General features: G+C 47.6%; 1 protein-coding gene across 5 annotated transcripts in view; it reads right to left on the bottom strand.

The window, feature by feature from the left end:
* Positions 1 to 7,836: 7,836 nt before the first annotated feature.
* The window catches only part of LOC140198269 (regulator of G-protein signaling 3-like), a 138,850-nt gene continuing 132,941 nt past the window's right edge, over positions 7,837 to 13,745 (bottom strand). For 4 of the 5 annotated variants that reach the window (XM_072259327.1, XM_072259324.1, XM_072259325.1 and 1 more), the window contains one exon: positions 7,837 to 13,211. In XM_072259327.1, coding sequence (XP_072115428.1) covers positions 13,026 to 13,211 — 186 coding nt within the window. In that variant the 3' untranslated portion in view covers positions 7,837 to 13,025. The remainder of the gene's footprint in view (positions 13,212 to 13,745) is intronic. The other variant, XM_072259323.1, reaches the window with a different exon arrangement.

The raw sequence follows: 13,745 nt of genomic DNA, 5'->3' as shown, positions 1-13,745 counted from the left end.
GTGCAATCATAACATAACAAACGCAACACTAAATAATAAACATAACAATAAATAGTAAAACACAATAGCCACATGTCAGTTAAAATCAAGTTATAAGTGTCCAGTGCATGTTAAAAGTGTCCAAAGCAGAGTCAGGTGGAGCAGCTATTTAGCAGTCTGACTGCCTGTGGGAGGAAGCTGTTTAGTAGCCTTGTGGTTTTAGTTTTGATGCTGCTGTAATGTTTGCCTGATGGCAGAAGAACAAACAGTTCATGGAGAGGGTGTGAGGGGTCTCTAATGATGTACCGTGTCTCCTGGAGGCATCGACTCTGAAAGAGGTCTTGGACAGAAGGTAGGGAGACCCCAATAACCTCTCTGCTCCCCTAACCACCCTCTGCAAGGCTTTTTTGTCGACAGCACTGTAGCTGGAGTACCAGGTTGTAATGCAAAAGGTCAGCACACTCTCAACCATGCCTCTGTAGAATGTAGTTAAGATGTTAATGGGGAGTGATGCTTGTTTAAGCTTCCTCAGAAAGTGCAATCTCTGCTGGGCCCGTTTCACAATCCCAGTGGTGTTCCTGGACCAGGTGAGATTGTCCGAGATCTGCACCCCAAGGAACTTGATGTTTTCCACTCTCTCCATTGTGGAGCCGCTGATGCTGAGGGGTGTGTGCTCAGGCTGAGACCGTCTGAAATCGACAATCATCTCCTTGGTTTTGGTGACATTAAGCATCAAGTTGTTATCACTGCACTAGCTCTCTAGGTGTTTGACCTCCTCCCTGTACATTGTTTCATCATTTTTGCTGATGAGCCCCACCGCTGTGGTATCATCAGCAAATTTAATGATTAGGTTCTCCTTGAATCTGGTTAGCAATGTAAACAGCAATGGGCTAAGCCCACAGCCTTGTGGGGATCCAGTGTTCAGTGTGATGGAGTCAGAGATGTTCCTGCCAACACGGACTGACTGTGGTCTCTCTGTCAAGAAATCCAGAATCCAATGACACATGGGAGTGGGAAGGCCAAGCAGCGACAGTTTCTCCACTAGTCTCTGCGAGATGATGGTATTGAACGCTGAACTGAAATTATTGTACAGGATTCTGGCATAAGTGTCTTTGTTGTCCAAGTGAGAGAGAACTGTGTGCAGTGTGATGGATATTGGGTCCTCCGTAGAGCGATTTGGACGATAAGCAAACTGTAGAGGAACCAGTGATGAGGGGAGGCTGGCTGTGATATGAGGCTTGACAAGCCATTCAAAACATTTCATCACTATGGGGGTCAGGGCAACAGGACAGTAATCATTCAGACAGGCTACAACTGATTTCTTTGTAAAGGGATGATTGTGGAGGTTTTGAAGCATCTGGGGATATATTTACTGATTCTTAAATATATTTAGTGAGGAAGCCTCAACTGTCTCCCTGGGCAGAGAATTCCACAGATGCACCACTCTCTGTGAAAAGCAGTTTCTCCTCATCTCCATCCTAAGTCTTCTCCCCTGAACCTTGAGGCAATGTCCCATAGTTCTCGTCTCACCTACCAATGGAAACAACTTTCTTACTTCTATCTGATTTATCCCTTTCAAAATTTTGTATGTCTCTATAAGGTCCCCTCTCAGTCTTCTGAACTCCAGAGGGTGTAGTCCCAGGCGACTTAATCTCTCCTCATAGGTTAACCCCTTCATCCCTGGATGGCCCATACCTAGAATGCGCACAGAAGCGGCAAATGGAATACAGTGTCGGGAAGCGTATGGTCATGCACTTTGGTAGGAGGAATAAAAGCGTGCACTATTTTCTAAATTGGGAGAAAATTCAAAAATCCAAGGTGCAAAGGTACTTTGGAATCCTTGTGCAGGATTCCCAAGTCCCCTTGTACCTCTGATTTTTGAACTTAACTTGCAGGTTCAGCCAGCGTTAAAGAAGGCAAATGCAACGTTAGCATTCATTTTGACAGGACTGGAATATAAGATCAAGGATATAATGTTACTAACTCTCTCTTACTACCAATCTCTTACTAACTGTTCCTTCACACAAAATAAGCTGCAGATGCTGGAGACAAAGCAACACTCACAACACGCTGGAGGAACTCAGCAGGTTGGGCAGCATCCATGGAAACCATGAGTCGACATTTCGGGCCGGAACCCTTCGTCAAGACTGTAGAGGGAAGGGGCAGAGGCCCTATAAAGAAGGTGGGGGGGAGGGTGAGAAGGAGAAGGCTGGTAGGTTCCAGATGGAAAACCAGTAAGGGGAAAGATAAAGGGGTGGAGGAGGGGAAGCAGGGAGGAGATAGGCAGGAAAGGTGAAGGAGCAATAGGGGAAAACACAATGGGTAGTAGTAGAAGGAGGCAGAACCATGGGGGAGGTGATAGGCAGCTGGGGGAGGGGGCAGAGTGACATAGGGATAGAGGAAGGGAGGGGGAGGGAATTACTGGAAGTTGGAGAATTCTATGTTCATACCAAGGGGCTGGAGACTACCTAGATGGTGTATGAGGTGTTGCTCCTCCAACCTGAGTTTAGTCTCATCATGGCAGTAGAGGAGGCCATGTATGGACATATCTGAATGAGAGTGGGAAGCAGAGTTGAAGTGGGTGGCTACTGGGAGATCCTGTCTGTTGTGGCGGATGGAGTGGAGGTGCTCGACGAAGCGGTCCCCCAATCTGCGTCGGGTTTCACCGATGTAGAGGAGGCCGCACTGGGAGCACCGGATGCAATAGATGACCCCAACAGACTCACAAGTGAAGTGTTGTCTCACTTGGAAGTACTGTTTGGGGCCCTGAATGGTGGCAAGAGAGGAGGTGTAGGGTCAGGTGCAGCACTTGTGCTTACAGGGATAAGTGCCAGGTGGGAGATCTGTGGGGAGGGACGTGTGGACAAGGGAGTCGCGGAGGGACCAATCCCTGTGGAAGGCGGAGAGGGAAAGATGTGCTTAGTACTCTTCCTTCAGTTAGTCCTGACGAAGGGTCTTGGCCTGAAACGTTGACTGTACCTCTTCCTAGAAATGCTGCCTGGCCTGCTGCGTTCACCAGCAACTTTGATGTGTGTTACAAGGATATAATGTTGATGCTTTGTTAGACATTGGTCAGACCACATTTGGAGTACTGTGAGCAATTCTGGGAATTTACTCCAAGAAAAGATGTGCTGGCATTGGAAAGGATCCAGAGGAGGTTCACAAGAATGATCCTGGGAGTGAAAGGGTTAACGTATGAGGAGTGTTTGTTGCTTCTGGGCTTGTACCTGCTGGAGTTTAGAAGGATGAGGGGAGAATCTGATTGAAACCTATCAAATACTGAAGGGCCTAAACAGAGTGGATGTGGAGAGGATATTACTATAGTGGGTGAGTCTAGGACCAGAGGCACAGCCTTAGAATAGAGGGAAGTTCATTTAGAACAGAAATAAGAAGGAATTTATTTAGACAGAAGGTGGTGAATCTGCAGGTTTCATTGCCACAGCCAGCTGTGGAGGCCAAGTCATTGAGTATATTTAAAGCAGTGGGATGTTTTTGGTTAGTCAGGGTGTCAAAAGGTTTCAGGGAGAAGGCGGGAGAATCGGGCTCAGAGGGAAGAATAAATCAACATGATCGAATAGCAGAGCAGTCCTCAATCGACTGAGTGGCCTAACCCTGCTCCTGTGTCTTACGGTCTTATAATTTACACTTATTTAACAATTTTCTTGTGAACACGGTATATCTGTGCCTGTGGTGTTGCTGCAAGTAAGTTTTTTCGTAGATATATAGTATATAGTATACTGGATTTATTCTGATTCTGAAGTCCTGTAATCACTCCCCAACAGGACAGTCTGTGCACCTGCCCCACAAGGACGGCAGTGGTTCAGGAAGGCAGATCACTACCTTCATCTCAATCCACTCCCTAACTTCTCAGGCAGGCATGGGCTATAAATGCAGGCTTGCAAACAAAATGGCGGCTGGCCTCAGTGGATCCAGATGAAATTGAAGGGGTGACTGTCCATTTCCTTCAGCTCGACCCAGCAGCTTGCTTGTTGCTCCAGATTAGAGCATCTCCAGTCACTTTGCTTCCAAATGCTGGCCTTGCCATCATGACCAAAACATCTCCAGGATGTGGTGAATCTGTGGAATTCATCGCCACAGGGTGGCTCTGGGAGCCAATTCATTGGGTATATTTAAAACGGAGGTTGAAAGACTCTTGATTAATAAGGGCATCCAGGGTCAAAGCGAAAAGGCAGGAGAATGGGATTGAAAGAGAAAATAGATCAACCATAAACAGAAGAGACTCGGCAGATGCTGGAAGTCCAGAGAAACACACACAAAATGCTGGAGGAACTCATCAAGATGGGCAGCTTCTATGGAGAGGAATAAAGAACCGATGTTTTGGGCTGAGACCCTTCTTAAGGACAAATCAGCCATAATAGAAGGGTGGAATGGCATTGATGGGCCGAATGGCCTAATTCTGCTCCTGTGTCTTATGATCTTATATGATTTAATTAGCTTCCGGGACGATTTCATGGAATGTGGAAACAGAGATGTTCCCACTTGTGTGAACTGCAGTCGGGAGCACGCAGGGAATTGACAGGGTCTGCGGTGTCTGGGTGTTCACCGTTTACTGCCACCCACATGAACCATCCTGCTCTTGAACAGACGCAGAACCCCCACCTGACAGTGGCAGCTGGTAGTGATGCTGCGTCACAGCCCCAGCACCCTGAGTTCGATCCCAACCTCCTATATGCGTGGAGTCTGCACGTTCTCCTTGTGACTGCCTGGATTGACCCCGGCTGCTCCAGCTTCCTCCCAAAGTGCTCCAACAGGCGGCAGTGTATTGGCCCCGACCATCCACTGTGGAAGTGGCTGGGAGTATATGATAGGAGCTGATAGGAAAGCGGGGAGGGGGAGGCATGGAGGCGTAGCATTTAACGTAACACTTTACTGGGCTTTAGGGCTCAGTGTTGTCTGTAGGTTTGTTTGTACGTTTTCTCCATGACCACGTGGTTTTCCTCTGGGTGCTCTGGTATCGCCCCACGTACCAAAGACATCTGTGTTAGGATTAGTAGGTTGTGGGCATGCTATTTTGGTACCATAAGAGTGGGACGTTTACAGGTAACCCCTATACATCCTCAGACTGTGTTGGTTGTTCAAGTAAACCATGTATTTCACTGTATGTTTTGATGTAGACAAAACCATAAGACATACAATAGATTACAATAATACCATTCAGCCCATCGGGTTGGTTCACCAATCCGCCATAGTTATTATCCCTCTCAACCCCATTCTCCCGCCTTCTCCCAGGATTAGCAATGACATCATTGCTAATCAAAAACCTATCAACCTCTGCTTCAAATATAGACCATATGGCCATAAGAAATAGGAGCAGGAGTATTCCATCTGGCTCATCGAGTCTGCTCGGCCATTCAATCACGACTGATCCTTTTCTCTCCTCCTTAGCCCCACTCCCCAGCCTTCCCCTCATAACCTTTGATGCCATGTCCAATCAAGAACTTATCAGTCTCCGCCTTAAATACACCAACAACCTGGCCTCCACAGCTGCCTGTGGTTATAAATTCCACCACCCTCTGGCTAAAGAAATTTCTCCGCATCTCTGATTTAAATGGATGCCCCTCTATCCTGAGGCTGTGCCCTCTTGTCCTAGACTCTCTCACCATGGGAAACACCCTTTCCACATCTACTCTGTCTAGGCCTTTTAACATTCAAAAGGTTTCAATGAGATGCCCCCTCATCCTTCTAAATTACAGCGAGTACAGAGCCAGAGCCATCAAACGTTCCTCGTGTGATAACCCTTTCGTTCCTGGAATCATCCTTGTGAACCTCTTCTGGACCCTCTCCAAAGCCAGCACGTCTTTTCTAAGATGAGGAGCCCAAAGCTGTTCACAACACTCAAGGTGTGGCCTCCCCAGTGGTTTATGAAGCCTAAGCGCAATATCAATAACATGGCCTCCAAGAGCCCGTCTGTGGCAATAAATTCCATAGATTCACCACCCTCGGGCCAAAGATATTCCTCCTCATCTCCATTCTAAATGGACATCCCTCTATTCTGAGGTTGTGTCCTTTGGTCCTAGACTCACCCGCTATAGGAAGTATTCTCTCCACATCCACTCTGTCTGGACCTTTCAATATTTGATTGGTTTCAATGAGATGTGTCTTCATTCTTCTAAATTCCAGCAAGTTCAGACCCAGAGCCAAGTGGAGTTAACCTTTCAAAAGAGTATATTTTAAGGATGGAACCTTAAACTAGTTCTGCAGCATGGTTGGGGTGGGGGTGGGGGGGAAGAGTCTGCACCAGCTCCTAGTGGCGTCTTCCAATAAGAGCCGTCGGTAGCCGAGAGATGCTTTGGTGTCTCAGTCGATGCCTGACTGTGGAGGCCAGCCTCTGCACTGTCGGGCTGTCTCCATCCATTTACTTAGTCCTTTGTTTTTTTGTACATGGTAGCAGACAACATCTGCTCCCAGAACTCACATTATGCCGGGCTCAGCTCCCTCTACCCTCATCAGTTCTGTTCCTCACACACCTCCCCCCACCCCACACCGCCTCCCATGCCAACACGAGACTCTTGGGTCCCATCTGTTAAGTGAATACTGGATGGGGTGTTGGGAGAGGTAGACTGGGGGTGGAGTGGTTCACTCATTGTTCAGGAGGGAGTCCAGGATGCCGTGATGCCTGGTAAGATGGTGGCATCTTTGGACCCAACTGCCTCTAGGGGCCAACCAATCCCATCAGCGCTGCCCTCCGGTGTATGCTCAGTGGAAGGACAAGCTGGATTGCATGTATTTGTACATCTTCACACTGCTGAGAACTACTTGCCTTGCCGATGATACCCATGCATAATCAGTTTACAGGATGTGTCACTCAGGGACTTGGACTATTTATATGTTTTGTGTGACTGTGTGTTTACTTACTATTTATACGTGTCTTGTGCTGTGTATGACAGTGTGTACCTTGGCCCTGGAGGAAAACTGTTTCGTTTGGCTGTATTCATGGGTATTCAGGTATGGTTGAATGACAATTAAACCTGAACTTGAACCTGATTGCAGTGACTGGTCCAGTGTGAGGCCAATGCAGGCAAACTGTCAGTCGTTAGAGTTGATAGGACAGAGCGAGGGAATCTGCTGGAGGTGGGGTGAGGAACAGTACCGAGAAGACGGTGGTTTCATGGGGGTTAGATGCAGGAAGCCTGAAGGGGTATTGTGGGAGGGGAAGGGTAGCCATCAAGTCACACAGCTACGAGAGTGACCCTTCAGCCCATCGCATTCCAGCTGACCTCTTTGCCCATCCACACTAATCCCATTGTCCACATTATGGGATCAATCATTTAGGTAATGTCTATTGCCTCTTAAACATAGCAATTGTATCTAGTTCCACTACCTCCTCCGCCAGTGAGTTGCAGCTGTTAAGCACTCTCTGTGAGAAACACTAGCCCCTGGATCCACTTGGATTCCATGTGCCCATCAACACTAATCCTGTGGGTGTCTTAGTAAAGTCCATATTGTCAATGTCTCCCATCCTAACCGTTATCGATCTTGTTACCCCATCAAAAGCATTCTGTCAAGTGCATGGGGTGGAATGTCTAGTCAGACAGCCATACTGATAGTCACTAAGAAGTCCTAATGAAAGGTCTTAGCCCAAATCATCGATGTTTATTCCTCTCCATAGATGTCACCTCGTTTGCTTCCCTCTTGTTCAATTCCCCCTCTGGACCCATTCTTAACTGGTCTCTTCACTTGCCTATCATCTCTGCCTTGTGCCATTCATCCTTCCGTTTCTAACCTCTCCTATCAGATTCCTTCTTTTCTATCCCTTTACCCTTTCCTCCTATCACCCCCCAGCTTCTCACTTCATCACCCTCCCTCGTCCACCTTCCCACCTGTCACCGTGTAGCCTGTACTCCTTCCCCACCTCCAATCTTCTTATTTTGGCACCTTCCCCCTTCCTTTCTAGTCCTGAAGAAGGGTCTCAGTCCCAAACATCAACTGATTATTCATTTCCATGGATGCTGCCTGACCTGCTGAGTTCCTCTAGCATTTTGTGTGTGGTGCTCTGGATTTCCAGTATCTGCAGAACCTCTTGTGTTACTAATGTGGCCAGTGTGTTACCCTGTTTTTCCAGTTTATATCACTGTAAAATGCACATTTTTAGGGAACACTCTTACCATCTCCAGTCAATTCCCTACGGCTTGTGTAAAGCACGCTGGCCAGCAGTTCATGTCATTATCCCTCTGGGATGGTTTCTAAGGCAGAGTTTCACAACTTTGTTAATGCCATGACCAATACCATTAAATATGGGGTGCATGGACCCAAAGTTGGGACTATCAGCTCCATTCTCCTGATATCTCGCCTGTGGTGAAGGAAGATCCAGTAGGGCCCCAGCAATCTCCGGGATGCATGGGAGGTTTACCAGGATGCTACCTAGATTAGAGAGCATGTCTTAGGAGGAAAGGTTGAGTGAGCTTCCCCTTTGGGGTGAAGGAGGGTAAGAGGTGACTTGGTAGAGATGTACAAGATGATAAGAGGCATAAATTGAGTGGACAGCCAGAGACATTTTCCCAGGGTGGAAATGGGCAAACCAAAGGGGCATTATTTTAAGGTGTTTGAAAGAAAGTATAGGGGGACATCAGATGTCATATTTTCAAAGGCAGTGAGTGATAGGTGCCCAGAACTCGCTGCCAGGGATTGTGGTAGAAGCAGATACATTAGAGGGATTAAGAAGACTCATGGATGAAAGAAAAATGGAGGGCTATGTGGGATGGAAGCTTAGATTGATCTTGGAGAAGGCTAAAGGTTCCATAAGACCAGAAGTCCATTAGACAAGGGAGCACAATCAGGCCATTCAGCCCATCAAGTCTGTTCTGCCATTCCATTATGGCTGATCCCAGATCCCATTCCAACCCATATACCTACCTTTTTGCCATATCCTTTGGTGCTCTGACTGATCAGGAAACAATCAACTTCCGCCTTAAATATATGCATGGACTCGGCCTCCACCACAGTCTGTGGCAGAGAATCCCACAGATTCATTATCTCTGGCTAAAAAAAAATTCTCCTTACCTCTGTTCTAAAGGGTCGCCCCACAATTCTTGAGGCTGTGCCCTCCAGTTCTGGATACCGCCACCATAAGAAACATCCTCTCCACGTCAACCCGATCTGGTGCTTTCAACATTCGGTAGGTTTCAACGAGATCCCCCCGCCTTCTTCTAAATTCCGTTGAGTTCAGTCCCAAAGCTGCCAAACGATCCTAATATGTTAACCCTTCCTTCCCCGGAATCATCCTCATGAACCTCCTTTGGGCTCTCTCTTTTCTGAGATATGAGGCCCAAAACTGTTGATAATACTCGAAGTGTGGCCTGCCTAATGTCTTATAAAGGCTCAGCATTATCTCCTTGTTTTTATATTCTATTCCCCTTGAAATAAATGACAACATTGCATTTGCTTTCTTTACCACAGACTCAACCTGTAAATTAACCTTCTGGGAGTCTTGCATGAGGATTCCTAAGTCCCTCTCCACCTCTGATGTTTGAACCTTCTCCCCATTTAGATAATAGTCTGCACTATTGTTCCTTTTACCAAAATCCATTATCATACCTTTCCCAACCCTGCTTTCCATCTGTCGCTTTTTGCCCATTCTTCCAATTTGTCTAAGTTCTGCTGCAATCACATTGTTTCCTCAACACTACCTACCCCTCCACGTACCTTCGCATCATCTGCAAATTTTGCCACAAAGCCAACAATTCCAACATATGAATCATTGATAAACAATGTGAAAAGCAGCAGTCCCAATACCTGAGGAACATCACTAGTCACCAGCAGCCAATCAGAAAAGGCCCTTTTTATTCTCACTCGTGCCTCCTGCCTGTCAGATATTCTTCTATCCATGCCAGTATCTTTCCTGTAATGCCATAGAATTTTATCTTGTTAAGCAGCCTCATGTGTGGCACCTTATAAAATGCCTTTTAAAAATCCAAATAAATGACATCCCCTGCCTCTCCTTTGTCCACTCTGCTTGTTACTTCTTCGACAAGATCTAACAGATTTGTGAGGCAAGATTTCTCTTCACAGAAACCAGTCTGACTTTGACTTATTTTATCATTAGCCTCAAAGTACCCTGAAATCTTATCCTTAGTAATAGACTCCAACACTTTCCCAACTCACTGAGATTAGGCCAATTGGCCTATAATTTCCTTGATTTTGCCTTCCTCCCTCCTTAAAGGGTGGAGCGACATTTGCAATCTTCTTGTCCTCCAGGACCATGCTAGAATCAAGTGATTCTTGAAAGATCATGAACAACGCATCCGTTATCTCTTCAGCAACCTCTCTCAGGACTCTGGGATGTAGTCTACCTGGTTCAGGTGACTTATTCACCTTAAGATCTTTGAGTCTGCCCAGCACTTTTACCTTTGTAAAAGTAATGGTACTCACTCCTGCTCCCTGACACTCAGACCTCTGGCACACTGCTAGTGTCTTCCACAGTGAAGGCAGATGCAAAATGCCCATTACGTTCATCTGCCATTTCTTCATTCCCCATTACTAACTCACCAACATTATTTTCCAGTGGTCCAATATCAACTCTCACCTTCCTTTTACTCATTGTATAACTTAAAAGAAAACTTTTGGTAATCCTGCTTTATATTATTAGCTAGTCAGTCCTCATATTTATTATTTTCCCTTCTTACCATTTCTTTAGTTGTCTTTTGTTGGATTTTAAAAGCTCCCCAATTATCCAACTTCCAACTCCCTTTGGCTTTTATGTAGTCCTTAACTTCCTTTGTCAGTCACAGTTGCCTACTCCTGCCATTTGAGAATTTCTTCCTCTGTGGGACATATCTATCCTGTGCCTTGTGAACTATTCCCAAAAATTTCAGCCATCTCTGCTCTGTTGTTAAACCCAGCCAGTATCCTCCTCCAATCCACTTGGGCAAGCTCCTCTCTCATGCCTCTGTAATTCCCTTTATTCCAATGCGATACAGATGCATGTGAGTTATGCTTTTCCCTCTCAAATTGCAGCATGAATTCAATCAAATTACGATCATTGCCTCCCAAGGGCTCGTTTACATTAAGCTCCCTGGGTTACTACACAGCAGCCAAACTAAGAAATCCTTTCTTCGTGTAGGCTCAAGCACAAGCTGCTCTAAAAAGCCATCTTGGAGGCATTCAGCAAATTCCTTCTTGTGATCCGACCCCAACCTGATTTTCCCAATCCCCTTGCATATTGAATTCCCCCATTACAACTGTTTCATTACCTTTATTACATCCCCTTTCCAGCTCCCTTTGCAACCTCCCACATCTTGGCTACTATTTGGAGCTCTATATTTGATTCCCATGATGGTTTTTTAGACTTGCAATTTCTTAACTCCACCCAGAAAGATTCAACAGTCTCTGACTCGGTGTCACCTCTTTCTAAAGATGTAATTCCATCTCTTACCAACAAGAACCACACCACCGCCCAAGCCTTCCTGCCTGTCCCTTCGATACAAGGTATATCCTTCGATGTTAAGCTCCCAAATATGACCCAGTGATGCCCACAATATCATACCGACCAATCTCTAATTGCCATACTGTGCTGTCGTGTTCTGTGTTCAATGCCCTCCCAGGAATGGATCTGGGGTGTCTCTTCGGGGTTGGATCTCTACCAGACATTGAGAATTTATCCTCTTTTTATTCTTTCTGAGACATAAAACACCTCCATCTTGTTAATACTTACACTCTCCAGAATATTCTCCCAGGTCTGCCTTAAGAAGATGGTGTCTGGGCAAGGAACAAGAGAGAGAGGGGGAAAGCCTCGGGAAGCACTCTTGAAAGATAGGAGCGTTCACAGAGAGACCCCCGGAATTCTTGGTTGCAGGCTTGGAGGAGGAACATCTCAGGATGGTGATGAGAGTCATATAGAAGAAAAACAGGCCCTTCAGCCCATCATGTCTGAGGCAATCAACCAGTAGTATTTGCAGCTCAGAGAGTCTCCAGTCCAGGCATAGGGAACTCAACAACATGCGTGGTCTAAGGACAGACCACCAAACTGCCTGCCTACTCCCACCCCTTCTGGGATTCCACATTGGCCTCATTTGTCACCTCGGTTTACAGAGAACCGGAGAGGGAAGCAAACACCCGCCATCTCCCTCCCTGTCCACTAAGCCATCCACCCTGCAATAAGCAAGTCACACTTCAGCCCAGTGAGGCATTGCGTTCCCTCTGCTCTCCCTTCCACCGTCAGAAATCCCGGATCCTAGATCGTCATGTGAGGGGATGAAGATGCTCCAGCAAATCGGAGGGTGGTCATGGTGGGTGAGTAGTGGGATCGGGGTATGTTCCATACAGGATCTGGAAGTAGTCCGTCAATGTTGTGCCTCAGACATTGATTTTTAGCTTCATAGGGAAGGTTTTGGAAACCTAGTGGGGAGTTTGGGGTCAGGTTAGGGTTTAGGGACAGGGATGGGGGGGCAAATTAGAGGTCGGGGGGTAGTAAAGGAAGAGTTGGGGGAAGGAGCCATTGATGAAGGTCTAGGTCAGATTGTCAGCGACACTGGCAGGAATTGAGAATGAAGACAGTGATCCCCAAGGTGGGTGAGTCCTGGAGTCAGAGGTCCACGTGACTTCGGAGATCAAAGTCCCACAACTGGCGAGTCCTGAGGTTCAGTGAGCACTGAGCTCGAAGTCCAAAGTTCAAAGACCAGAGACGGCAGGCCTCTTGTCTGGGGGTTTGAGAGTCAAGGGACTGGGGGGAGGCCCGGAGCGGCCCGCCTTGGGGTTGGAGGGTTGTGTGTGTGTGTGTGTGTGTGAGTGGGTGAGAGGGAAGGAAGGGGCTTGTTTTGCTGCCATTGCTGCTGCTGTTGTTGTTGCCTGTGTTGGTCTGTAGAACGTTGTGGGACATGCTACATTGACACCAGACTGTACGGCGACACTTGCGGGCTGCCCCCTGCACATCCTTAACTGTGTCAGTTGTTAATGCAAACGGTGCATTTTACTGTACGTTTCGATGTACGTGCTCAATAAATAAACGAAGCTCAAGCTGAGGGCGGGAGCTGGGGTCTCCAGTCCCGGCCGGCCATGACCCCACTCCCCCAACCCCCCGCTGACTCTGCCTACGCCAGGCCGTTGAGCTGCCTGGGATTGGCCAGCCTCTGGTACAGCTCGGAGCGCAGGAAGCGAGGGTAGGAGTCGGCCTCCATCAAGCTGAAGATCCGCTTCTGGGCCAGGTCGAAGGTCGAGCGGCTGGGGCTCAGGACGCTGATGGAGGTGGCGTCCCGTGTGGAGGAGTCCAGGTTGACCTGGGACGGGGGGAGAGTTAGACAGGGAATGCCATCAGTTCGGTCAGACAGCGAGCCTCGGCTTCCCTCCCCCCTCAACAGCCATCCCCTCACATACTGTCAGTGGCTGGGGAGGGGGTGGTCAGAGAGAGGGGGAACAGAGGGAGAAAGGAAGCACAAAAATAAGGCAGGAGGAGGAGAGGCATAAGGAAGGAAGTGGATGGAGAGGTAGTAAGCCAAGAAGAAGGAAGAGGCTGATAGAAAGAGGATAGGAGCAGAGAGACTGGAGAATGGGAAAGACTGGAGGGATAGGGAAGCCATTGGAGGGAGAGGGATAAAAAGTGCAAATGAGTCAGAAGCAAGGGAAAGCGGAAGGTAGAGAGGCAATGTGGACATGAGTGAGGGAATGAGAAAATGGGGCTGGGAGTGAGCGGAAGGGGGACGAGAATAAGGGGAAGGGGGATGGGAATGAGGGGAAGGGGAACAGGAGTGAAGGGGTGGGAGAGAGGGGAAGGGGCAGGAGAGAGTAGAAGGGGGCGAGAGGGAGCCGTGAGC

This window comes from Mobula birostris, chromosome 5, assembly GCF_030028105.1.
Source record: "Mobula birostris isolate sMobBir1 chromosome 5, sMobBir1.hap1, whole genome shotgun sequence".
NCBI lineage: Eukaryota > Metazoa > Chordata > Chondrichthyes > Myliobatiformes > Myliobatidae > Mobula > Mobula birostris.
Note: the sequence above shows the minus strand (reverse complement) of the source record. Positions and strands in the feature narration are given on the sequence as shown.